Source organism: Cupressus sempervirens, chromosome 3 (genome assembly GCF_028749045.1).
Source record: "Cupressus sempervirens isolate cs-2001-9-10 chromosome 3, ASM2874904v1, whole genome shotgun sequence".
NCBI lineage: Eukaryota > Viridiplantae > Streptophyta > Pinopsida > Cupressales > Cupressaceae > Cupressus > Cupressus sempervirens.
Window position 1 is genome coordinate 932,745,629 of NC_143120.1, and position 25,686 is coordinate 932,771,314.

The 25,686-nt window shown below is 36.2% G+C and overlaps 1 protein-coding gene across 3 annotated transcripts in view; it reads right to left on the reverse strand.

The window, feature by feature from the left end:
• The window catches only part of SOL1 (carboxypeptidase D), a 194,207-nt gene that overhangs the window by 75,744 nt on the left and 92,777 nt on the right, over positions 1–25,686 (reverse strand). For all 3 annotated transcript variants that reach the window (XM_089822536.1, XM_089822537.1, XM_089822538.1), the window contains 3 exons: positions 5,697–5,743; positions 5,406–5,531; positions 5,092–5,194 (listed from right to left, as the gene is read on the reverse strand). In XM_089822536.1, coding sequence (XP_089678662.1) covers positions 5,092–5,194; positions 5,406–5,531; positions 5,697–5,743 — 276 coding nt within the window. The remainder of the gene's footprint in view (positions 1–5,091; positions 5,195–5,405; positions 5,532–5,696; positions 5,744–25,686) is intronic.

Consider the following 25,686-nt stretch of genomic DNA (forward strand, 5'->3'; position numbering starts at 1 on the left):
AATTGAATTTGATGCATATAATGAATATAATAATCAAAGGCTGTGTTGGGAATGACTGCTAGTGCTAGGTATGTTCGAACATGTTTCTTGCTGGATTCTAGGGTCATACTGATATATAATTGGTATTATAATGTCAATGCATCACTCTGTTTATTTTTCATATATAATGTTGTACTAAACTTCCATATATGGTTTTTGTTGGATTGATCATTGCTGATCCATGTTGGCTTCACTAGTTTGGTGCCAATGTGTGGTTGGTATGGTCTTCTCGACACATTGGTAATACAACCTGTTTACTTTTGGTAGTAAATCATCTTTTCTTTAATGTTTTCGCATAGCTACCAAAAGACGGATACCGGTACTAGTATGGGAGACTGGTACCAATAATGGTGCATCTGTTTTTTGAAAAATAGGAGATGAGGTACTTGGAGACATCATTTCTTTAGTATAATTTCTTAATTCAATAAATAAGCTAACATTAAATTGAAAATATCATGGCATAGAACTTTCAAAGAAGTATTGAACTTACCAAAAAACCGTGGGAATAGCCATTAGAAGTTGCCCCTAATCCTTGAAAAAGATATAGGCATAATCATTACAACCACCCTCAACTTTGGGAAACCATTGGAGTAGTCATTAGGCATTAAAACTGCCTAATTTGCATACAAACCTGATGCCTAGAAAATATACAGGACTAAGTACTTATAGGAAGCAGAAATATCATATACACAAGTTTTACATTCGAAAACTATTTAATCAGAAAAATCCATTGACTTTTCCCATTAGACCAGTCCCTAACTACCAAAACTATGCATTTATAGTGTTTCCATAGCAAGGTGGTTGGAGTGATAATTGGAAACCTCAGGAAAAGCAGGCATCTAGTTTCCTGAAGTGGGGACATATCCACATGTGTTTCTGGTGTGGAAGACAGATCCCAGAACCTCAAGGCACATTCCAGGAGGTCAGAGGCACATCTCCCTGCAAAAGAGGCTTTTTTGTTTTTTGTTTTTTTCCCATCAAAAATGGACAGAGCCATTAAATATTTTATTATTAATTAACTCGGTCAATAACTCTGCAGGGAAAGAACTAGAAAGAAAGCCCTGCTTCCTTGTTGAAGTATCAAGGAGAAAGGCTACAAGGATAGCTGAATAGGAAGATGAGAAACAAACAAGAATGACCAAAAACAAATCAGGTGTACATCTAATACAAATGTCCATGATAATCATGCACACCTGAAAATCAAAAAAACCATCAAAATGGTACAATACTCAGTATGCTCATAATCAAGCACCCTAACAACATCCGAAACCAAAGGCCACGCATCATGATCACCCCACAAGCCCCTGCATAATCCCCACATCTATGATGAGCTCAAATGTGAAGAATACTCAGATATTTCCATTTTAAACAAATCACTAAGTTTATTATCTATTTTGTATGAAGTCCTAGGGATATAACGACTCAAATTGCAATCCATCACAACCCTAGTTGGCTAGCAAGTCCGCAACACGATTTCCTTAATGCAAAGTATGAGAAATAAGATAATTCTGAAAAGAATCCAACAGTTTCCAGACCTGTCGCAAAATGTTAACCAATTTCCAGTTGTGCATAGATCGAGAATTGCATGCATTAACAATGACTAAGGAGTCTCCTTCAATATTCACATTACTAAAACCTCCTTTCCTGGCAAGTCCAAGGAGACTGCTCAATAAAATAAAGGGGAAAACTTCACTTATCTTCAGCACAGCCCAAAATAATTTCTATGTTTTCCTTTATGTTTCATCCATCTATGATAATTTTATTGCTTTTGACCATATATATCTATAAATCATTTCAATCACCTGACAATTAATTGATGTTGCTACTAAGGAACTCATTGTTGAAGGATGATAATGACAAAAAAAACAGAATTCAGGGTTTTTTCTGTGATGTCCCCTTTCTAGAGTGGACATCAGAGATCATAGAGTTGGCCTATCATTAGAGTCTCGTAGGCTGGCAGTGGTGTTTAGGGACTTAGTCAGGGTACACAGTGTTCGGATCTGGAGTTTCAAACAGTAGGAGAGCAGTTGAGAGCAGTTCCTTAATTGTAGGAGGAGTTTCCTACATTTTAGGAGGTGGAGATGGGTTAGATTCTTGATTCTCTACGAAATCATTCTATGATTTCAGTTTCGAGAGATTCGGAGACATTCCTATTTTTTAGGAGTATCCCTATTTTTGAGAGATGAGACTGTCAATTATATCAGATTATCCGGCATCAGTCACAGGAGGTGACGAGATCATTTTCACCTTGTAGAGGTGTTTTGGGCTATCAGTTCGCTATTTGGGAAATATTTGAATATATTTAAATAGTCTCCTAAGTTGGCATTTTAATAATTTAAATAAGGCTAAGTTACAACCATTTTGGAGTAATAAGGGGTTTTTTGGCCTCATCTAGATGAGTATCCCTTGGTGTAATAGCTTGTTGGAAAGGTCTTGAACTTTTCTAAATATTTCTGTTTTGACTCAGAGCATTTCGATGAACGGATTTCTTTCTATTGGGAAAAAGGTCAATTTTTGGATACTTGACCACTTTAAAAATGAGAAATATATTATTTTATAACCCAACACCACATGCAAACATTTTTGGGGTTCGAGCTAAGTATGGTGGGTTATAAGGAGGTAAAGAGAAAGTTCTAATTCATTATTGACATATTACATCTTGGATTTGTGATTTGGGCTCTGATTGAGCTTACAACACTTGGGACGCCAACCCCACTTGCTTTGTCTGTTTGGGACGTAGCCCTCAAAATAGTGGTTTGGATTTGTTGCAGTTAGAGGCGTCGTGGAGATTGTGCATTGTTTCTTCTTGGGAACGCAGTATTGAATCAGAGTTTCAGCTGGATTTGGGCATTCTATCCACATGTGGGCACTTTGCAGCTGTACAACAACACCTAGCAGCCATATTCTTTCCCATGTGCAACATTGGAGAGTTGGAATCTGGCCGTATCTTCTTTTTGGGTTCATATTTCTTCTTCACGCCTTCAGGTTGGGTTTATCCTTGGTTGTAATCATCTAGATATTATTGTAAATCTTCATCCGGTTACAAACTAGCTTTTATATTTGAAAATCTGCTTGAAGCAAAATTACTTTGGCTGTATTTGAAATATATCTTCAGAATTGGTTCAGGTTATTGTACTTCTATTATTACTTATTGCAAAATCATCAAAAACATAAAACACTCAAACCCTTCTACATTTTTTGTCTAGCTCTGCAAGAAAATATTATTAAACAAGGAAAACAAATTTAAAATTAATAAAATTACAGCAGATCAGTAGAAGAGATCCATCAGGGATCTTTCATTTTCAAGAATGCAATTTTTCTCATTGGCCAAGTCTGCAGAGAGAGCTCACAAGTTTTTCTACCTAAAGTCAGTAGGTGAGTATCTAGCAAGTTACTCACCAAACAGAAAAAATCAGAAATTTGGTAGGAACTCCAAATTCACAAACAATGTTATTTGTATATTTTGCCTTCTTTTGTTATCATATGCTATGCAAGTTTTGATGCAGCTATCATACACTGAAACTGATAGTATTCTTAGAACTTTCAAGTTTACTGGACATATTAAGGACCTGCTGAACATCAAAACTGATGAGATGATCTCCACAGTGCTGGGCATTATTGGTGCTCAATTCCAAAGGTCGAGCTATGAAACATCGGAGAAACCTAGATGTCATTTCGATAGTCATTGCTTGGGGCCTGGAGCTAAATCGCAGCATAGAAGAGGTCAAGCTTGTGGCAAAGATTGTTTGCGGAAGACATGCTCGGCGGGCTGGTCTCTTCCAGGGATAGGATCAGATTTCACTGAATGCTTCAAGGATGAGGAAGAGAGTAGACGGTATGGATCTATCCCTTTCCTTAGATAAACTCTCCCTTTATAAAGCTTCCAGTGATGCATGGTCCATGCTGGTGGAATTGCATAAACATGTTGGGAATGCGGCACAAGAGGAAGGGGCCTGGGTAAACTTCCCTCAGCGAAGGCGAAGCCCACAGGGCCGACGTGCTGACTCCAGTGCTTTGTGAGGTCCTGGATTTTATGCACAATGTTTGTCTGCTTCAAAATATATAATGTCTTCGTTTGAAGTGGGTGGATGAAGTATTTTGACTTGTTGGGGCGGTGTCGCAGCGGTGTTGTGGATGGTTTGGCAGATGGACTGTATGGCTTTTCGGTGTGGGCGGTGTGACGGTGATGACATTACTTTTTTTCTATGGTAACTTTGGTGGTTTTTTTGGATGCTGCAGTGGCTGGTAGGCTGTTAGGTGGTGTACACAGGTTTAGAGTTGGTTTTTTGGTTGTATGTAGCTGTAATGCTCCTTTGATGGTTCTCAGTTTATGACTGGTTATTGTAGGTTTTTATTAGTAAGGAGGCAGCAGAAGTGGATGTAATGCTGTATGCTAGATGAAATTTTGTAAATGTAATATTTTCATCTCCTTGATAATATCATCCTTTTACTGATCAAAAAAAAAAATGTATCATGTAAGTGTTACTATTATGTGGGCAACCTACAAGTTCAGATTCCATAATCCAGCCCCCGCTGTCTGGTCACTGATATGACATTAAAACTGTAGCATCAGTGCATCACTAAGGGATCCATCCTGAGGTCAAGTTAACCAAAAATATTTTCACACACTTGTAAATATAGTTTTGATTACTTATTTATACAACTTAATGAATCAAGGGCAGCAATCATTGCAATTTCTCTTTTAACATGTTTTCATGACTTCTTAGAAACCAACATTTGAAAACAAAGAGCAAACAAGAAATCGAAGATATCTAAAAAACAACTTAATATACAAAATTGTAAACTAAAGAGACAAAATTATCAACATTTTGGCACTCGGTTAAAATAAACTGTCATAAAAAAACTGGAACATACCAACAGATCAACTTAAAATACAAAATTTGTTCTAAAGAAACTACTTTCTCAAATCTTCTGGCAATCATCAGAACAAGCATGCATGCGTCATACACAAAAGAGTTTCCTGTGCATATTAGCGACAACATGTAGAGTATGAGACCAATAGTCTTAAAAGTAAGCTTATATAGCTAAAACCTCCTTTGCAGCAGGCCATTTCATATCACTGATCTCTAATGTCAAATCAAAGCAACCTCCTTGTATATAGTTCCAGTCTTGCATTCCTCCATATAGCGGATACCTAACAAGAGAGGGCACTGAACATTAGAACCAAAGCCTTATGCAAGTCATATAATTCAATAAATATATTGATACGCACAAGAATTTATTTTCACCAATCATAGGATAGCTAAACTAAACGAGAATTAGCAAGATGCAATTCTTTCTGGTCCCTCTTTTCAAAAGCAATAAAATCAATAAAATACACCAATTCTGGTTTTTGATGACTATACCATTGCGCTCCATTTGTAATCCCTCCACTAAACTCGTTAGACTTTGACATGTTATAATGGTGATGACTATATATAGTTGCCAAGTAACGAAAAGTCTCATCATCTGGACATTTAGAATATTTCTCCCTGCAAATATTATAGATAATGGATGAAAAATAAATGTTACACAAAAAAGCAATTTTGTATATAGACATATACATACATATACACACGTGTTTGTATAAATGTGCATGTACTGTACATATATGTATATGTATAAGAGTCATATCAATCTATAGTATTTTTGGTTACCTGCCATCACTAGTGCCATCCCAAGGATAATTTGCGACAAGTGCCCCCTAAGTGAACAAAATACAAAAATAAAAAACCATGTCAATCATAAGCATCAATATACCCAATTACATATGAGCTGGATGTCATAAGTGGCCAAATAAAACATGTTTAGTTTATGTATGCTCACAGAAGTATGAAATTATTATTTCGAGACACTGTGACATTAAACTCTTCATCACCATGAACTTAAAATTCTCAATCACTAGCAGCATTTACTTTATTAAACTACTTCGACAACAAAGCTCACAAATTACAATTATTCTGACAATAAACTGGCCATGAATTTTTTTCAAAGAAATAAACAGACAATGAACTGTCAAACAGCTCAACCTACCATGACAGAGAAATATTGATTTCTTGTTTATGACTTCAAGTTTAATTAGATTATGACTTCAGAAGCCAGGATGGATCAGCAGCAAATCAGATTAAACTTACTGATTTATTTCACGCAGGGAAGGGGAAGTACCTTCCCAAGGCTCAATGAAAATCATATGATGGAATGTTACGGGTATCAATGCCCCTAACATACAGAGACTTCTAAAAAGATATTAACTTATTCAATTCAAAAATAATAATACTCTAAGAAACCAAACTTAACTAAGAAGGAGCCAAAAAAGTGAACAATAAATTAGCAATTTGGCAAGTAGAGTAGGTAGAGTCAATAAGGGCATCAGGAGGGTTAGCCATTCTATGGAATCCTAGGAAAGAAAACTTTGCACCCATAATAACTAATATCAATTGGATGTATGGCACAATTCACAGTATAAATAGTAATCTAACTTTTGTCATTACTAACATCTATGGTCCCACCAGGAATAACCATTAGCTAGAATTATGGATAGAATTAGGTAATCACATGAACATGGATAACATAGATACCCATATCGTAGGAGGAGACTTTAATGCAATTCTGGATACAAGTGAGAAACATTGGGATTCCTCAATAATATCACAATCATGGGAAGATTTCAACCTATGGGCACCAATAATTTGACTGGTATTAAAACTAGCAATGGAGCCTTTAGTTGAAATAATAGAACGGCAGGTTTTAGTCAGATAGCAGAGAAGCTGGATACGTTTTTTTCAAAAGAGATCTCAGCAAATTCAACTTTACATTAAATGCAGAAATATTAAAAACATTTGGATCAAACTATTTCCCAGTTAGATTAGATATTGTTGAACCTAACAAGCCACTAACAAGCCCTTTTAAATTTGAAAACGTGTGGGTTCAACACAAAGACTTTATGGATTTGGTAGGAATATAGTGGAATGAAGAAAAATTTGAAAATTCCAAGATGTTTTGTTTCGTCTCAAAATTAAAGGCTCTCAAATTACTAAAATGGAATAGGGAACATTTTACTAATATTTTTGATGAAAATAATAATATAAAACAGGAACTAGATACTCTAAATGAAGAAGTTATTAGAATAGGCATGGACTAAGAAAAACTTTATGAAGAAAAAGAGTTATTAGCAAAACACAGAAATATTTTAGCAAAACAAGAGACTTTTTGGAAACCGAAATCAAGAGAGACATCGTCGGCTGAAGTAGACAGAAATATGAAATTTTCCCATAACAACACAAAATAGAAGGGCAATTAACAAAATAACTCAAATCAAAGACCAATACGGTAGCTTAATAGAAGAGCCCAATGAAGTGGCAAAGGAATTTGTCAAATACCACAACAACATATATAATGACTCTAATGGGTCCAATCTTAAAGCACAACAAGAGATGCTAACCTCAATCCCTAAATTAATCTTGGAAAGAGAGAATAAATTGTTGAATAGTAAATTTTCCCTTTCAGAGGTCAAATGAGCGGTCTTCCAAATGTACCGAGACACAACTCTCAACACTAAAGGCTTTAATGCCAAGTTTTTCCAAAAATGTTGGCACATGGTAGGAAAGGACTTATATGAAGCCATAGAAGAAACCCAGAATTCTGGAAAATTATTATCAGAAATCAATAATACAATTTTAGCCATATGTAACACTACGAAAAACCTACAAAAACCAACTACTCAGAGTTAGGAGATTTAGACCTATAGCCTTATGTAACACTATATATAAAATCCTTTTGAAAACTTTAGCTAAGAGATTAAAACAATTACTACCTGAAATCATTTATGAGGAGCAAACAGGATTTGTACCAAATAGATCAATACTCAAAGGTAACATTATTGCCCAAGAGATTTACGCAAATGCTGAAAGTCTTTCAAATTCTCCAAAAGATGGAAAAACAATCTTGAGCTGCATATCAAACCCCAAAATTTCTATTCTAGTCAACGGTAGTCCTGAAGGTTTCTTCAGCATCTCAAGAGGTATAAGACAAGAAGATCCAATCTCCCCTTCTTTTTTCCATAATGGCAAAAACCCTAGATAGAACCATCCACAAAACTCACCAAGAAGGAAGAATAAAAGGAATTAAAGTTATAGAAAATACACTCAATCACATCAACAATTTGCAGATGATACACTCCTACCTAGAGTAACTACAAAGGAGGAAGAGCTTTACAATTCAAACAAATTCTCAATTTATATATGGAAGCTTTAGGGTAAATAGTAAATGCAAACAAATCAAAAGTCTTCTTCATAAACACAAAACCAAATATAAAATTAGAAATATGTAGAACCCTGGGATTTAAATCAAGTAATTTCCCATGTAAATACGTATGTATTCCACTAGACAAATGTAGCAAGAGTGATAAGTTATGGGAACCAATAATAACTAAGCTTCACAATAAAATGGACAGTTGGAAAGGAAGATGGCTATCTAATGCGAAGAGAACCACAAATGAATATGTTCTCTTGGCCATACCAATTTACCAAATGTCAATTTTATGCATGACAAACAACATCATTTAGAAAATAGACTCCAAGCTTAGAAAATATTTCTAGCAGGGAACATCAGAAAATAAAAGAATTGGCAATGATAAAATGAGAGAACATATGCAAACCCCTAGAAGCAAGAGCGTTAGGCATTCAAAACTTATTGTAGCCTTAAGAGGAAAACTAATATAGGAACTATTCCAAGAACTTGAGAGGAAATGGCCTTCTATTTTGCTAAATAAATGTGTTAAATGCGGACCCCATAAACCAATTTAGATCCAAGAGTCATCCCAATGAATCCCATATATGGAATTTCATGAGACATTGTAAAGATATTATAAATAATTAATTAACATGGGACATTGGTAATGGAGAAGAAGCTCTCTTCTAGGACTCATGGGTTGGCGATAAGCCTTTGGGTTCCTTAGAATTAGATTCTAACATTAAAACTATTCTGAAACGAGAATGAGGAGACAAACTATGTCACTACGTTAAAAAAGACAGCTCATTGCCTTCCTTAGGATGGAAATGGGAAACTCTAGAAGGAACTCCCCCTTCCAATATTCAAAACAATATACTATTAAAAGTATTAAAGCACGGGCATTTTGCAATAAAAGAAAGAGGAGAAAATTATTTGTGTTGGGTCAAACAATGGTAAATATAAAGTCAAAGAGGGTTACAAACTTACAAGCACCTTATCAAACATCTAAATTGGCAAAAGTTGTAGACACTCTTTTACACTTGTGTTGGAACAAAGTATGTTTGCCTAAAGTTGGCACCTTTTTTATGGACAACCATCCAAAAATGCATGCTTACAATACAATGGTTTAAAAAATTAGGCTATGAAGGACTCTCAAGATGAAGAGTCTACAAACAAGAAGAAGAGTCAGTGGATCACATTCTCCTTAATTGTCATTACGCTAAAAACTGTTAAAATACAAGAAGTTAAGATGGTCATCAGCACATCATAATAGCTTGAAAGATTTTTTACAACAATAGCCAACAAAAATGAATAATAGCTTATAAAAGGACTTATGGACAACAATCTATTGGTTCCTAAAATCGTTCGTTGAAAACCTATGAGTCTTGCCTACTCAATGTTGGGTAATTCAACTCAATTTGGCCAACGACTAGGATTGATACTTGATGATCAAATCCTCTTCTCTTTAGGCCCTACAATACCTAGGCAGGTACAACTTCACGATAACTGTTCACAATGATTCAATGCTTCTGAATGCAATCTTTTTCGATGATACTCTTGAGATTGCAACTAGTTTTCAAGGATAAATCAGGATTAGGTATTTATGGTAACAAGAAATGGAAATAATAAAAATGACTTATTTGGTGCAAGTGATCAGGTAAAGAACTCCACCAGTTACAACTATTAATCACCTTAATCTTGGCAAGATCGGTGCTTTGTCATTGGTAAATCGAACCTAACTCACACAATCAAAGTATCATCAAACTCTAAAGACTGTGAGTACACCATCAATTATTGGACAAAGAATTTTGAAAAATATGAATCATAGTCCAAATGAGTTTAACCCTAGTGATGGAGATCAAATTGACAAACATCACATAGCATGTAATATTTGATAATCAAATATGTATATTAAGTTCAATCCATCAAACAATAATATGGATTCAAAAGGACAATACTGACGATGAGTTATTGAACATCCAAATATCCAAATTGAGAATTAAAGTAAAGTGTCTTTATATTGCCATTCAAACAAGAAACAACAAAAGAACATTGTTAATTGCATAAACCTTGGAACTCCATCAATCATTAAAGTTCAACTTGCCTTGTGATATTGCATAAAAGGAATTATATCCAATATATAAAATTGTATATGTAAACTTACATGAAATGAGATCTTGGTACCCCTTCTTATAGAAAATGAAGGGGTTCAACAAAGCTTCAAATCTCTTGAAAATCCAACTATTCATAACCAACTATTTGTTTATAAACTAACTATACTAAATGCATATAAACTAAAAACTATTTGATAAAAGTTTATGTTGTCATTCAATCATGGCAGCCTCATAGGTGCTCCCTGCTTCCACCAATGCTGATTCAAGAACTATCATGTAATCATTTATCCACTTTCAAATCTGAACATGTGTAGGCCATACAAACTGAGAAACTTCAGGAATGAACTTCCAAAGGCGCTGCCATTTCTATCCTGTGGCAATACGCTCATCTGTCTGGAACTTAATGAATTTGTTTTGTAAAGTAATAACCTTACTCAGCAGAGTATGAAATTCATTAATTTGAAAGTTTTTATTCTCTTTGAATCGAGCCATGGCTCTTTGGGGCAGTGTTCTCATATCATTTCTCCAACCTTCTAAGTCCCTAGTTTTTTCGCCTTTATCTTTTAGGGTACGTATGACACAATGTTTTGCAGAAGCAATGGTCACTATCTTATGTTCTATCTTTTGTTGTTCCTGTTCCATATATGCCAAATTCCTTGATATGGCTTCTAACGTATCAACAACACCTTTAATCTATGGGGGAATATCCAAATCTCTGTTTGTGATCTCATAGAATCTACCTAACTTAAACCTGGAGGGTTTACATTTCCCTTCTAATTCATAACATCATAGCTTTGTTTTTCTTGACCAAGTCAAGCATATAATTCACACGGAACCCTTCATATATCTCATTACATTTTCCCAAGATCATCTTTATCCTAAAAGATAGGATTTCTTCTAGGTTCCTGTAAGTGCGTTCTTTCTGTACATCTTCTTCTCTTACCTCTTCAGACTACTTTTCTTCCACCGTAACAAGGGCTGCTTGGCGAACTATAATAGCATTTGATGCAAGAAGGGCCTTCAGACTACTAACTTCACTTTCCAATCTCCTAATCTTTGTATGCATCTTGTTTATTATTAGCTTCATATCGATTTCTCTTATCTATAGCTCTTCAATCCTTTCTCTCATGTGTTTCATCCTAGCTCTATTGAACATTGCTCTATGCATTAGCTTAGTAGAAGGGACTAGGGGATCAGTGTTGTCAATTGTCTGAGCCATCGCCATTCCTTGTGTACCTCCAGAAATATCAATTAATTTGGGTTTATCCCCTTTGAATGTCACCCAAGTGGCCAAAGTCTCAATTTGGGGTCAAATCCAAACCCTTCTATCTTCTCCAATGTCTCAATCTCAGAGGCAAGTGTAGCATCTTCTTGCTTTCTTACTTGGTCAAGCAAAACAATTCCTTGAGTGTTAACCCAGGCACAATAAAGATGTCAATCTTCCGTACAATCTCTTTAGTCTCTTTTTATGTGCAAGAATGTTACCCAAATGTAGCTCATCAATCATTTGTTATACTATAGCAGCGTGTTGTGATTCATTTACGAATAATCTTTTCTTCTTTCTCTCATCAAAGATTGGTTCATCATTCTCTGTGTTTACCTCCCTCGCATCCTCTGTGTCTATTGGCTCATCATTCTCCATTGTCTGCACATGATAGCCATGCACTTGTTCTTGGAACACTGAAGCTGGTTGTGGCTCCTTATCTACAATTTTTTCTTCAAGACTCTTAAAATATGAGCCACTTCTTATGATCCTTCTCCTTCATCAGAACCATCATAAATGACCAGCAGGGTGCTTCTCTCTTCAAGTGCATTAACTTGTTGTTCAAAGGTAGAAGAATCCAAGTCTATAACAAATCCAAAAAGATTATAACTTAACAACTTCAATTCTTAAGAAATTCAAGAGTTTGGCAATTTGTCAAACACTCGGCAAACATTCTCCAATATCTGCCAATACTACCGAATATATATGTGAGTTCCTCTAAACTGAACTAATCAATGATTTATGTATTTCCAGTAAAAATCTGCTAGATATGTTATGATTATACAAATGATGAACCAAGAACAATTTACCATTCTCTTTCTATGCTCAGTAAAAGTCTGCAGATTTTAATTAATAGCGATAGCTAATGATAACTTGGAATGCCAATACAATAACAAATTTCAAATTATAATGAGTAACCTGTAGTTTTCGCAGTCCAAATCTGCAATGAAACTGAAAATACCAAAACCCCAACAACAATGACACCAAATCTGGAAATGCAGCACCAAATTTCACAGTGACAATCATCTTCTTTGCAGCAGTATAGGCAATCAATAGCAGGCCCTAGTAATGCCAAAAGGAATGACAACCTCCAATGCCAAGCAGCAGATGTAATACACAGTAACTATTTATACCAATTTCTCCCAACTCCTCAACGTCCTCTTAGCAACAGCATATACAAAAAGAATACTCAGATTTTCACCCTTGAACAAGTCTCAGAATTTAATCCACAATACTTTCGTTGTGGATTAAATGCACACCCAAAATCAAACCCTTATACTTCAGCAAAAGCAAAAACTTCAAACTCAGAAAAGCCACAGAGGCAACAAAAGTAAATAAATATTCAACCGTGTTTTTTCTAAAGAAATGAGCTCATATTTATAATCCCTTATTGACAAAAGTTTCCCTAAAGAACTCAACTTCAAAACTACGAATGTTTCCCAAAAGAACTCAGCTCTTGATACTTTCCTACACAACTCTTTTAGTAACATGTAATACTTGGCATAGTGTTGTAAGGTTTTCACACCATTGCCCAAAAAAAAAATTTGGGACCCCCTTTTTTCGGGCAAGCCTTGGCAATTTTCACGGTGATAAAAATTTTTCGGTTGCCTTAGCAAGATTTGGAGTCATCCAAAGGTTTTCAAATTGACGATTATTACACCTTGGACGCCTTCGGGCCAAGAAAGGATTTGATTTGTTTTTACCCGGTCCTAAACTTGATTTTCCGGAACATGTAATAATGTCCTTAGGCCAAGAAGGATTCAACAACATTTTTTTCGATGGTTTAAACGATATCTAGCAAGATAAATTTGCAAATTTTGGACTCAGATGGATTTTTTTTTGATAATTTAAAATAATTACATAAGCTTGAGCATTTCCAAAATGAATTTGTTAGATTTAGTCATTTTGGAAAATCTTGAATTTTTCAGTGAAAAGGAATTTTTTTGATAGTGAAATTGAAATTGGAGTTTGAATTTCGAGTGCCAAGAAAAAGATTTATTGTGTTAAAAAATTGAAATTGTATTGCAAAATTGAAAGTGGACTAAATTGCAAAATTGCATTAATTTGGTTGAAATTTTGCGTAGAGGATTTTAGAAATGTTAAAGGAAATTGGTAATTTGGAATTGAAAATCGATTTTGAATTGCTAGATTTGATTTTAATGATATTTTAATTACCAAAGCATTGTTAAATGAAAATTTTCACATTGACAACTTACCTTGTTTCTATTTTGCAAATTCGGACCAAACTAGCAATTAAATGGACCAACTTCACTATAGGGCTAAGTAATTTTAGTGTTGCATTTAAATTTGGGCCATTAATTAAGGGACTAACTTAATTTTGTTTTCCCTCCAAGCCGATCGGCCCACTTGGAGAAGCAAAAGGTTTAGTATAAGAGGGGTTTCCCCCTTCTTATTTCCTCATTCATTCTTTCCACATCCTCTTGCAAGTTGGAGCGATTTTCTTCTAGGGAGCGAATTTCCAACTAAGGCAATCTTTGGGGCCTAAATTTTCCTTCTTTGGCAGCGATTTTTTCCTCCATGGTTGGGCAATTTCTGTCCTAGGGCGATTTGGAGGAGCAGATCCGAATTTTGGCAAGTTGGGTGATTTCTACCTTAGCACGAATTTGTGGTGAAGAGGCCTAATTTTTGTGAGATTGGCAAAAATTTTGAAGTCTGATTTTTCGTCCAAGGGCTGTGATTTTCTTCTTCAACTTGGCGATATTATTTGGTGAATTGGTAAGGCAATTTAAGGTCAAAATTCAGTGGCATGAGCAGATTTTTGCAAGCAATTCATTAGCTAGCGCATCACATTTTGGAGGATTGAAATTTCTAAGATCTTATCTGAATGTAAAGAGACCCGGTTATATTTAAGGTAAAATTATCATTCATTTTTAGAGGTGAAGATTGGTTTTAAATGTGGATTATATTCCTTGTTCTTGTTTGGTTCGTTTCCCTTATCTTCTTCTTGCACTTTTCATCCACCACTTCATCATTTCCACTGATAGGCAGAAGTTGGGAGATATAAGTGTAGATTTCATGATAGGACACTAGGAGAGGCAAAAATAAGCTAGACCACCCTAGCATTGAAGTATGGAGATTGATAAGTGTAGTCCATCCTAAGGTAACGAAGAGGCAAAAATAAGTGGTAGTCTCATCCCTAGGAAAGAAGTTTGGAGATTGATAAGTGTAGAGATAGGACTTGGAGAGGCAAAAATAACTAGTAGTCCCATTCCTAAGAATAAAGTTTGGAGATTGATAAGTGTAGAGATAGGACTTGGAGAGGCAGAAATAAGATAGATTTCATCGATAGAAAGAAGTTTAGAGATTGATAAGTATAGTCCATATCATTTAGAACGAAGGGGTAGAAATAAGTGTTTAGGATGGTAGATGTTAGTGCAAGCAAGAACCCAAAGGGAACAAATACCAAAAAAGACACGGAAAACATGATGCCTAAAACCACCTTCTTCTCAAAAGTGAGGCGAATAAGTGATACCAATATCGGCACGGTGAGCATAGTATAGTTGAAGGATAGATTGAAGGAAGGACAATCCCCCATGGCAAAAAAATCTACAACAGTGGAATTGTACATGCAGCGGTTTTCCCTCCTACCTTGCCTTGTCCAGAATTAGTGATAGAGTGTGCATCCCGGTTTGATATTATTACCAAGTTCATCATTTTTGATGAAAGGAAGACAGTGTTCTCTAACATCAGCAAACAAGTAGTTGAAGAAGTATTCAATATTTCCCAACGTAAAGGCATGACAGTGGTGATGATGGATCAGGCAACCAAGTTCTTTTAGAATAATCAGGAGGCCTACTTCATTCATCTAAAGCAGAATTGGTTCCACAAAGCTAGGAAGGGAGTTACCAAGTCGTCAAAGCTCACCAAGTCAGATTTTAAATCAGAGTATGGCAACCTTATTGTGCTTCTCAATTGGATCATGGGCGTGGCTCAAAGTATGCAATTCAAAAACTAGATGTATTACTTTATTGATGAAATTGAGTATTCAAAGAGAAAGTTTGATTGAGCTAGAATCATAATTGAAAATCTAGAGTTGCAACTTAGGACAATGCAAAATCAAATGCAATTCTATATGGGATCCTATCTTTTCTATTTGATTGTGAAACTATATGAAAATCCTAGACTTAAGGGCTTAGGAGTGATTGGCAATGAGTCGGGGCAATGTTTGGTGCATGAATGCTATCCATAGCTTCATTTGCACAACACCAAATATTATAAGATGTTTCATGACGCCTTTGCCATGAAGACGGTCAGAATATTACAAGTGACCCCTGCTAAGAGGCTCTGATTGGAAGCGGAAGCAAGAGTTAAGAAGTATGAGAATTGGTTTATCCAATTTTCGCAATTCACATATATTATAGTAGCAGGAAGTACAGTTTGTCCCAAGAGATTTCCAAGGTATCCACCCGACAAGGTAGTTTTGATGGAGTTGGCTAGGCAACTTGAGCATTATGAGAAGATGATGAAACTTAAGGATGAGACAGGGATCACCTTCTCATTTGGAATAGGCAATGATACTTGCCCCAATCCTGTCGCCTTTGCAGCTACGGAGAAAGAGTTAGAGCGATCTCATCTAGGATGGTATAGATCAAGACAAGGATTCGATCCTAATGGTCTTATCAAGGCATCTCACAAAAACACATTCAAACATATTCCTACTATAGGCTATTTTTAGGCCGATTCACAAAATGACTTTCATGTGAGGAAGCTAGTTTTCTCAAAATTGTTAGTGGACATGATGAGGGCAATCAGATGGAGAGGCATTGATATTCCTAATCAACTCGAAGATGATGAAAATGTGCTAAGAGAAGATTACAATACAGTAGATAAAACTGAATTGGATCAAGTGGATTGGAATGATCATCAAGATCCTTCCTTAGAGTCAATTACAAGGATAGTTGATCTACACACTGAGTTATGGTATAATGAGAAGTTAAGGCAATTACAATGTCGGAAGGTACGCCTTACTTATGAGAAGATGAAGTCGGAGGAGGAAGGTCCAATGGAGTCAGTCAGGCAGAAAGGTGGGGGCAGTAACTAGCAACAAAGAGCAGTTAAGAGCAAGAAGAGAATTTTGGAGGTTGAGAAAAGTAAAGAACATCGGTAACCTCCAACAAAGAGAGGAATGCAGCACCGTCAAGGGAGAACATAATTGAGGCTAGGAGCCAAGAGGATAATACAAGTAAACAAGAGGTCGCAAAAGAGGTGCGCTCTGATTTGGAATCAAGCAGTTACAGTGATAGTACCGAGTACTCTCCTCTCTCAGAGAACCAACATGGAGATGATATGACAGTCACTAGTGAAGAGGAGGATAGGCCAATTGATGTTGAGGGAATAAGCCAAGTGACCGAGGTCATTAGTGATGCTTGGCTATCGAACCGAATATAGATTTGGGGAGATGCACTGCACCACTATGGTTAAGGAAAATGCTTATGCCAAGGGGCGAGGTGGTGACTGTCCAAATAGTTGAAGATATTCAAGGGTTAGTGGAAAAGGAAGATAGCGAGAAACAGAGACAAATTGTAAAAATGGTGGCAAAAGTAATCAGGAGCAATGATGAGGATCACCAAAAAGTTCAGATTGCTATACCAAAAGTTAGCAAGGCAATGGATGACATTGTAGCCCAGGAATATGAGATAGTAGAGCAAAACTTGGGAAGAATCACGGATGACATGGAATGTAAGGAGATCCAGGAAGGCATGGTCTCAATTAGAGAAAGATTGAGGAAGGCAAACAAAAGGATTGTAAAGTTGGAGGCCAAAAACAAGTTTTGGACAGATTGCCAGCCTATCTAACAATTGCATCATGCAACCCTTCCGCAAGACAGGGGGAGCAACATAGAAGAAATATCAACTCAGCTGCACGAAATCAAAGATTGGATCAATGATATAATTCAAGATGGGCGAAATTTCTTGTCTTCCTTTATCTCGGCATTCATGTCATTGGTGGCTATTAGAAACAAATTCAGAACATTTGAAGGGGCTTTCCTTCCACTCAAGGACTTAGCCTTTCCTAGGCTATAAGCATTTAGTGGGTTACCAGAGAGATATTTGGAAAGAACCAAGTTGGTGGACAAAGGAGGGATGAGTGCGGTGGAGTCTCGATTTGTTGGCTTGATCATCAGATTAAGGGTACTTGAAGAAATACGGAATGAGATTGCATAGCACAGCCTAGGCGTTGACAGTTCCATTTCAACCATGATGAGCGATGTTGGGGCTGCACTTGATTTTGAAGATATCAATGAGGAGAACGTCAATGAGACAAAGTTTGGATCGAGATTGGAGGAGTTGGGGAAGGTTGCCATCAAGAAGAAACATTTGGGCACCCTTGCCTCCCTTAGTGCCTTTATCAGATATGCGAAAGAATATGAGAAGGATCATGAGAAGACACTGTAAGCAACAAGCATCATGATGAATTTAGTTGAGCTCAAGATAAAGCATATGCTTTGCCCTCCCATGAAGGAAGTCAATGACAGGCTAGCCAAGTTCATTGCCTTGGCTAAAAAGATGAAAGAAAAGGGTAGAATTATATTAGATCATTTGATGTAAGCCCAAGTGGCAAATTCTCCTTCTTCTTGGGTAGGATAGGTGTCTGATTCTGATTGGCTACCATTTTGGTGCCTTCTCATTGGTTGCCACTTTTCTTTTCTTTTTCATTGGTCCATTGATGAGGTGGCATCTTCTCATTGGACAATGGGGTGGCAACCCTAACTAGGGTTTCTAGGATTCGATTTGGATCGTTGATTTTGCCTCTTAATCTCTACCGTTGTTTATAATTTTGGCCCCCTATATAAGGCCATTTGCTCTCATTTGTGAAGGGTTGAAAAAAATTGTTGCTTAAAATAATACCAAAATTGCTTCTCTTATCATTGTTGTGACTTGCATGGTGATAAGAACACTTGGTGTTATTGCATTGTTTCTACTTCCAATTGTTAGAGTTAAATTTCATTGAAGTTGTTAAAGTAGATTTTATTTCAAGAACTTGATAAGTAAGAGTAAGAATAGATGGATAGTTGCATGGTGATATTAGCGGATGTTTGATAGGGATCTATAAACTAGGCCACTAACATCCTACCGGCTGGTTAGGAAGCCTTGCGTGGTAATCTAGTTTTTTTCCCTTGAATCGTTGCATCTATGAAGGTAGAGTCGCTAGTAAGCTTTCATCAGATTTGATCCCCATCCATTTTCTAATCTTTCCATCCATAGGAGTAGAGGTAAAGCAGCAAGTAGTTCAGTGGTTGCAGTTCATTCAAAAAGAAAGTTAGAAAAGGAGAAGCATCATTGGCAAACACACCCTCCATCACCATCACCGTCAACATCATTTGGCACTAGTATACATTGCAAAGCTAATATTTCATCATCGTCGTCATCACAACAGAAGTCTAACATCCTTGAAAGAACGTAAGCCCGCCTACGTGATTAACCAACAAATCACATTAATATATCTAAGTTAGTATCCACAAGTGTAAAGAACCTTGGAGTTTTCCTCATGCTCTTCATGAGTATTTACTTTTCAAGATAGGGTTGAGTGTTTGATATTCCATACCGAGTATTCAATTCCTATATGTTATGTAGTGGTACAAAACTAACATCAACACTTAGGCATATAATTAATTAAATAAATGGCCCCTTTCAATGATGACTCAACCCTCAACTTAAGTGAAGTTATAAAGTTAAATTATAACTTTATAATAAGCCATTTAATAATTTTATAATAATTTTCCCAATATACTCATCATTTAAATATGTCCTCTGAAATAGGAGGCACACCTATTATTTCTCCATGTGATCAAATGCACTTTCCAAAAATAGAAAGAGTCCATCTCAATCAACACCCAACTTACCACAACTAGTGAGTACACAAACCTAAGTCCAAATGAGGTTCAATATGAGCCAAACGAAGACCAACCTATAGCTTACTGGATTGTGGAGAAGACAAGACCTTCCCAAGCCAAGTCATTGCCTCAGAAGTCCCTCTATCCACCATAATTAACCTATGAGGATCACAATAATAGGGTAATCTCTCCAACTCCGATGCTAGTAGAAATGGGGACATTACAGTCCTCCCTCCCCGAGATTGCTTGTCCTCAAGCAATCCGGCAACACAAAGAACTCCAACCTCCACCTGGATCCCAAATGAATAAGTACGTGGCATCCCTATCAACACTGAACCAACTACATGTCAATATCATCAGGACCATCAACATCACCTGCAATATAACACCCAATACCTATGCTGATGATGTAAAAGTCAGGACATCACCAAAAGACAACTTCGTAGGAGGTATCAACATACTCTTCTTCCCTATAGCCACCCATATAATATATATTGGACTGGAATCCAAATCATCACCAACAATCCCTGAAAAAGACATAACTACAGGAGAACCATATGGACTCATACCAATTGTATCAACAATAGGTGTAGCCACATCAAAATCTATGGACATAGGAACAGCATCAACTGCCGCAATAGAAAACTAAACCAAATTTGCAGATGGTGAAAACTCATAATCATCAACATGTGTACTATCATCCGATCACATATCAACAAATGCATGCATATCGCTAAGCTCCTCCATAGATGGCTCAACCGGCGCAGAAGTAGCTGTCAATACAACTATATCATCACACACTCCTCCATTATCGTTGCATCACCATCAAATGCATGATCTTGGGAACTCATGCCAACAACTGCATCATCCAACTCAACCTAACATGAATTCTCATCACACTCCACATCCACTATGACCAACTCATGTGGTGTCTCATAAGAAATGTCCTGTACATTTGTAGCCACCATAATATCATCACATTTCTTGCTTCGAAAAAGTGATATCACGCTCTAATCAAAAACTGGTTGTGAAATCACATTGGACATCTACTTGTGGTTTTGTTTTAGCTCATTCACTAGCACATCTAACTGTTTCACAATACCTTGTATCTCAAATTCTCCATCCCTAGGTGGAGAAGTATGCCCTCTGCGAGTATAATATCTACCCGAAATGAATCTCCTATCACCATCCATGACACTAAATTAATTTGATAACTGAGCTCAATTCTTGTAGACTAGCAGGAAACAACTCTGATACCATTATAATAACCTTGGCTAGATTATAACTTAACAACTTCAATTCTTAAGAAATTCAAGAGTTTTGCAATTTGTCAAACACTTGGCAAACATACCCCAATACCTGCCAGTAGTACTGAATATATATGTAAATTCCTCTAGACTAAACTAAACAATGATTTATGTATTCCAGTAAAAATCTACTAGATAAGTTATGATACTAGTAATGATAAACCAAGAACAATTTACCTTTCACTTTCTATGCTCAGTAAAAGTCTGCAGATTTTAATTAACAGTGATAGCTAATGATAACTTCGAATGCTAACACAATAATAAATTTCAAATTATAATGAGGAACCTGTAGTTTTCGCAGTCCAAACCTGCAACGAAACTGAAAATATCAAAACCCCAACAAGAGTGACGCCAAATCTAGAAGTGCAAGGCCAAATTTTAGAGTGATAATCACCGTCTTTGCAGCAGTATAAGTGATCAATAGACGGCCCTAGTAATGCCAAAAGGAATGACAATCTCCAATGCCAAGCAGCAGATGTAATACACAGTAATTATGTCTACCAATTTCTCCCAACTCCTCAACATCTTCTTAGCAACAACCTATATAGAAAGAAGACTCATATATTCAACTTTGAACAAGTCTCAGAATTTAATCTACAATACTTCAACTTTGGATTACATGCACAACTAAAATCAAACCCTTATACCTCAGCAAGGGCACAAACTTACTCAGGAAAGCCACAGAGGCAACAAAAACAAATAAATATTCAATCATGTTTTTTCCAATGAAATGAGCTCATATTTATAATCTCTTGTTGACAAAAGTTTCACAAAAGAACTCAACTTTAGAATTGTGAAAGTTTCCCAGAAGAACTCAACTCCTGAAACATTCTTACACAACTCTTAGCAACATTAAGACTTGTCATAGGCATATAATTAATTATATAAATGGCCCCCTTCAATGATGACTCGTCCCTCAACTTAAGTGAAGTTATAAAGTTAAATTATAACTTTATAATAAGCCATATAAAAATATAATAACTCCCAAAATACTCATCATTTCAATATGTTGTCTAAAATAGGAATCACACCTATTATTTCTACACATGAACAAATACACTTTACAAAATTAGAAAGGGTCTATCTCAATTGACACTCGAATTACCACAAATAGTAAGTACACAAATCTTAGGTCAAATAAAGTCCAATCTGAGCCAAACAAAGACCAACCTATAGCTTACTGAATTGTGAAGAAGACAAGACCCTCCCAAGCCAAGTCACTACATCAAAAGACCCTCTATCCACCACAATTAGCCTACAAGGATCACAATAATAGGCTAATCTCTCAAACTCTGATGCTGGCAAAAATGGGGGCATTGCAAAATCACCTGTTATTAACTTTCTTCTTTTCTTGGTTTGTGAAGGCTATGGTTGCTCAATTTCCTTTCCCTTCTTTTGCTTCAGGTGTTCCTGATACATGTCGAAATTATGGATGCATTTGTCAACTCTGATTGCTTCCAATTGTATTTCATCATAGAAATGAGGGAATCCCTTACTCAACCTCTAATTTTCCATTTTCAATAGCATTCCCCATTTCTTCACCCTTTGCATTATTTCAGGAATATCATCACAAATCCGGATAATATCATCTTCCATGTTGAACTAATGATCATGCCTTGCAATGAAAGATTTAATATGCTCGTCAAGGTCATATTGTCTTGCTTTCTCACTTTTAAACCAAAAATTGTTCCAAATATATTCCTCCACTTCTTTTAGCATTGAATATCCTATGATAAAGCCATCAAACTTAATGAAATGAGGCATATGGTTCCCCATTCTCCTAGGGTTTGCAATTTTCCTTCTCTATCCATAACAGTTGCCATACGAACTCCAAAAAACCTACTCTCAGATACAAATTGGGGTAATATTTGAGGTGGTTTACTACTCCCATATAATCTGATTAATGTAAAGTTTGGCTTACACACCCAATCCCCAAAATTAATAGTTTTTATCAAGTAAATACTATCTACTAAAAACTATCTGCTTGGTATTCTTGTGACTGAGCCTCCTAACAATCTCATGATCCACACAACAAACACATCCCTGAATATTTTGTAATCTCCATCTTTGTCATGCTTGACCTAGCCTCTACACCACATCCGAATAGGCAAGGGGTTACCTTCATCATTGGTTGTGGTTAGTTTCAAGGATTCCCTAAAATAGCTAGCATTTAGGAATATGAGCAAATGACACAGTAGAGAATAGTTTTTTAAGGTTTTTGTGGTTTTCCATCTGGCTAGTTGTGTGTGAAGCAACCTTTTAATTTCATTGGGGCGAAGTCAAATTTCAAGTAAGAATGAGGGTTTTGAATCCTCATGTACATATACATGTAGTCAAGAGGGATCTTTTCTTTTGAATCTTCTCCAAACAACTGAGACCAACCATAATAGGTATTCCTGAAAAATCCCACAAACCTATGTCCTCAATGAGGGCCCATATGCTTGACTAGCATTAACCTATTGTTTTAGGGGTCAGCTATTAATAGTAAGGCTACAATGTTAATTTCTCAGTTGAGGACTGGATCACATCATCTCAGATGCGAGACTGGTAGATGGGAGAAGCCTAAAGAGTGGGAGGAGAGGATCTACATATTCTACAAAAAAGGGGTGGTTGAGACGGAATGTCACTTTCTTACTGATTGCAAGGCATATTAGAATATTCAAGCTCAATACAAGATCATCTTAGGGGATGGCATAAGCTTACACAGTTTGTTTGATGATGATCAGATACAACAGATTGTTGGTTTGATTGTTAAGATTCATAGCAGGAGGTTGGATCTGGAAAGAAATCAAGATTAGTGCTTCTAATTTGTGGTCCCTTAGACTGATGGTCTCATGGACATCATTGAAATCCTTCATTCATTCATTCATTCTAACCTCTCATCGTGAAATGGGAAATTTCTGTAAATTTGAACATCACAATCCTTTTATTATCAATCCTGAACTGTTCTCTATCATTTTTGGTGAGGCCTTGAGTGCTCAAGCTAAAAGACTCCTCAATGCATGACCCAGTATTCAGTAAAAACTTAGTATTGACTAAGTTTTGGTTTGACCAAATTACTCCATAATTGACTGAGTTTGATGGACAGTTTTGTTTAATGTAATTTGCTTTTTCACTGGGAGCCACATACCCGTTTGGGCGAGTCTACAATGGAGTCACTCCCATTGAGGACATGGCTCCCCGTCTTCATACTTAAGCTTTCTCTACATTCCCTAAAAAGATATCGAACACATAAAACAACAATCACACGTTATTCGCGAACATACTACAAACAGTGAATACAGTCAACTCTGAAGTCTTCAATGTGGGTTTTGATCTACCTGCAATATAACACATATATCTTTTGAATCCTAAACATATTATTTCATCTGCAAATCGACGACAAGATTCTGCTACATATATTAATTTGAACATAGAAATATGTATATACCTATTGAATATTAAGTTGTTCCAAAGTTTATGAGTATATAGGATTCCCTTCTATAATTAAGTTCAAAGCAATAAAGAACTTCAGAAGTATTCAGTAAAATAAATCAAGTTCTAAAATACAAATCTGATCATAAAATTAACATGGTATCAGATCCTAGTTAAGAGACAATCCTAATCAGATTTATAAAATGTAATCAAGTTTTCTTAAATTCCACATCTGCCAAAATGGTGAACGGTATGAGGCTAGAAGACAGGCTTGAGGGTGTTTAGATTTTGCAGGATGGAAATTGCGAATGAAGTTAACCTTTAAAGAGAATGGTTTAAAACAATTCGTTGAAAAATCGGAACCACCACCCAAAGGAAGTAATGAATTGGAAAAATGGGAAAGTGATAACACCAAAGCCATGAAGTTAATTGAGAACGGTGTTAGGAACTACTTACTTCCAATCATCTCAGAGCTAGACATAGTGAAAAACTAAAGAAATGCTGAGAAGAGGGGGTGAATAAGTATTTCAAAAATTTAAAAGTAAATGCAACTGAATGAACACAAAGAAAACAAAGAAAGGGATTTATCTTGTGGAAACCCTTTTGGGTAAAAACCATGGTATCACTAATCACTGCAAATGTGGGCTACAACGCAGTACATCCAAGGTTCTAACATTCTCAACAAAAAGTAGGCTTCAACCTTATTAGACTAAAGCAACTATCTCTAGAGGCCACTGTAATGTTCCCACTTTAGCGGTTGTCCAGTTGTGTGACCGTTAGCCTTTTCTTTTATTTTATTTAAATTTATTTATCCCACATTGCTCGTGTAAAGTGGTCAACCCTATGAAGTGGGAATAAAAGGAGAGCTTGTAGCTATTGTTAGTCATGGTGGAATATGAGAATGACATGGATGTGTGAGTTAGAGATCTATTCTTGGCATTAGAGGACGTCTATCCTCTCTTGTGACATTCTAGACATCATTCCCTTGGGGTTTGGCCTTTGGAATTCATTGCTATCAACTTGATTAACAGGCAGCTTGGGCGCATTTCCAGCTATAGGAAGATTGGGTGTAATTAGTGAGTTGAAGAGTTTGTTATGTATTTGATTTTATGATCTTAGAGTAAATAGTGAGTTTGCTTGTATTTAATTTTATTAGTTTGAAAACTAATATTATTTCAGCAGTAGTTCAATCTTCAATTCGTATGAATTCCTTCTTGTTCATGTTATGTGATTTCAAAATCTATGCAAAAAAATCAAAAAATTTATCAGCAGTTGGTTCAGTTCTTGGGCATTTCCAAGCTGACCATTACAGTGGTATCAGAGCTATAAGTCCTGTCATCCTCTGGAGGTCTTATAGGGAATTTGGGAAAAGTGTTTGACAAAATGTCAAAACACTAAAATCAGAAATGAAAAAGGCTAAGCATTTATGTTTGAGCATGCGACAGAGGCTTTATAATTTCTGCA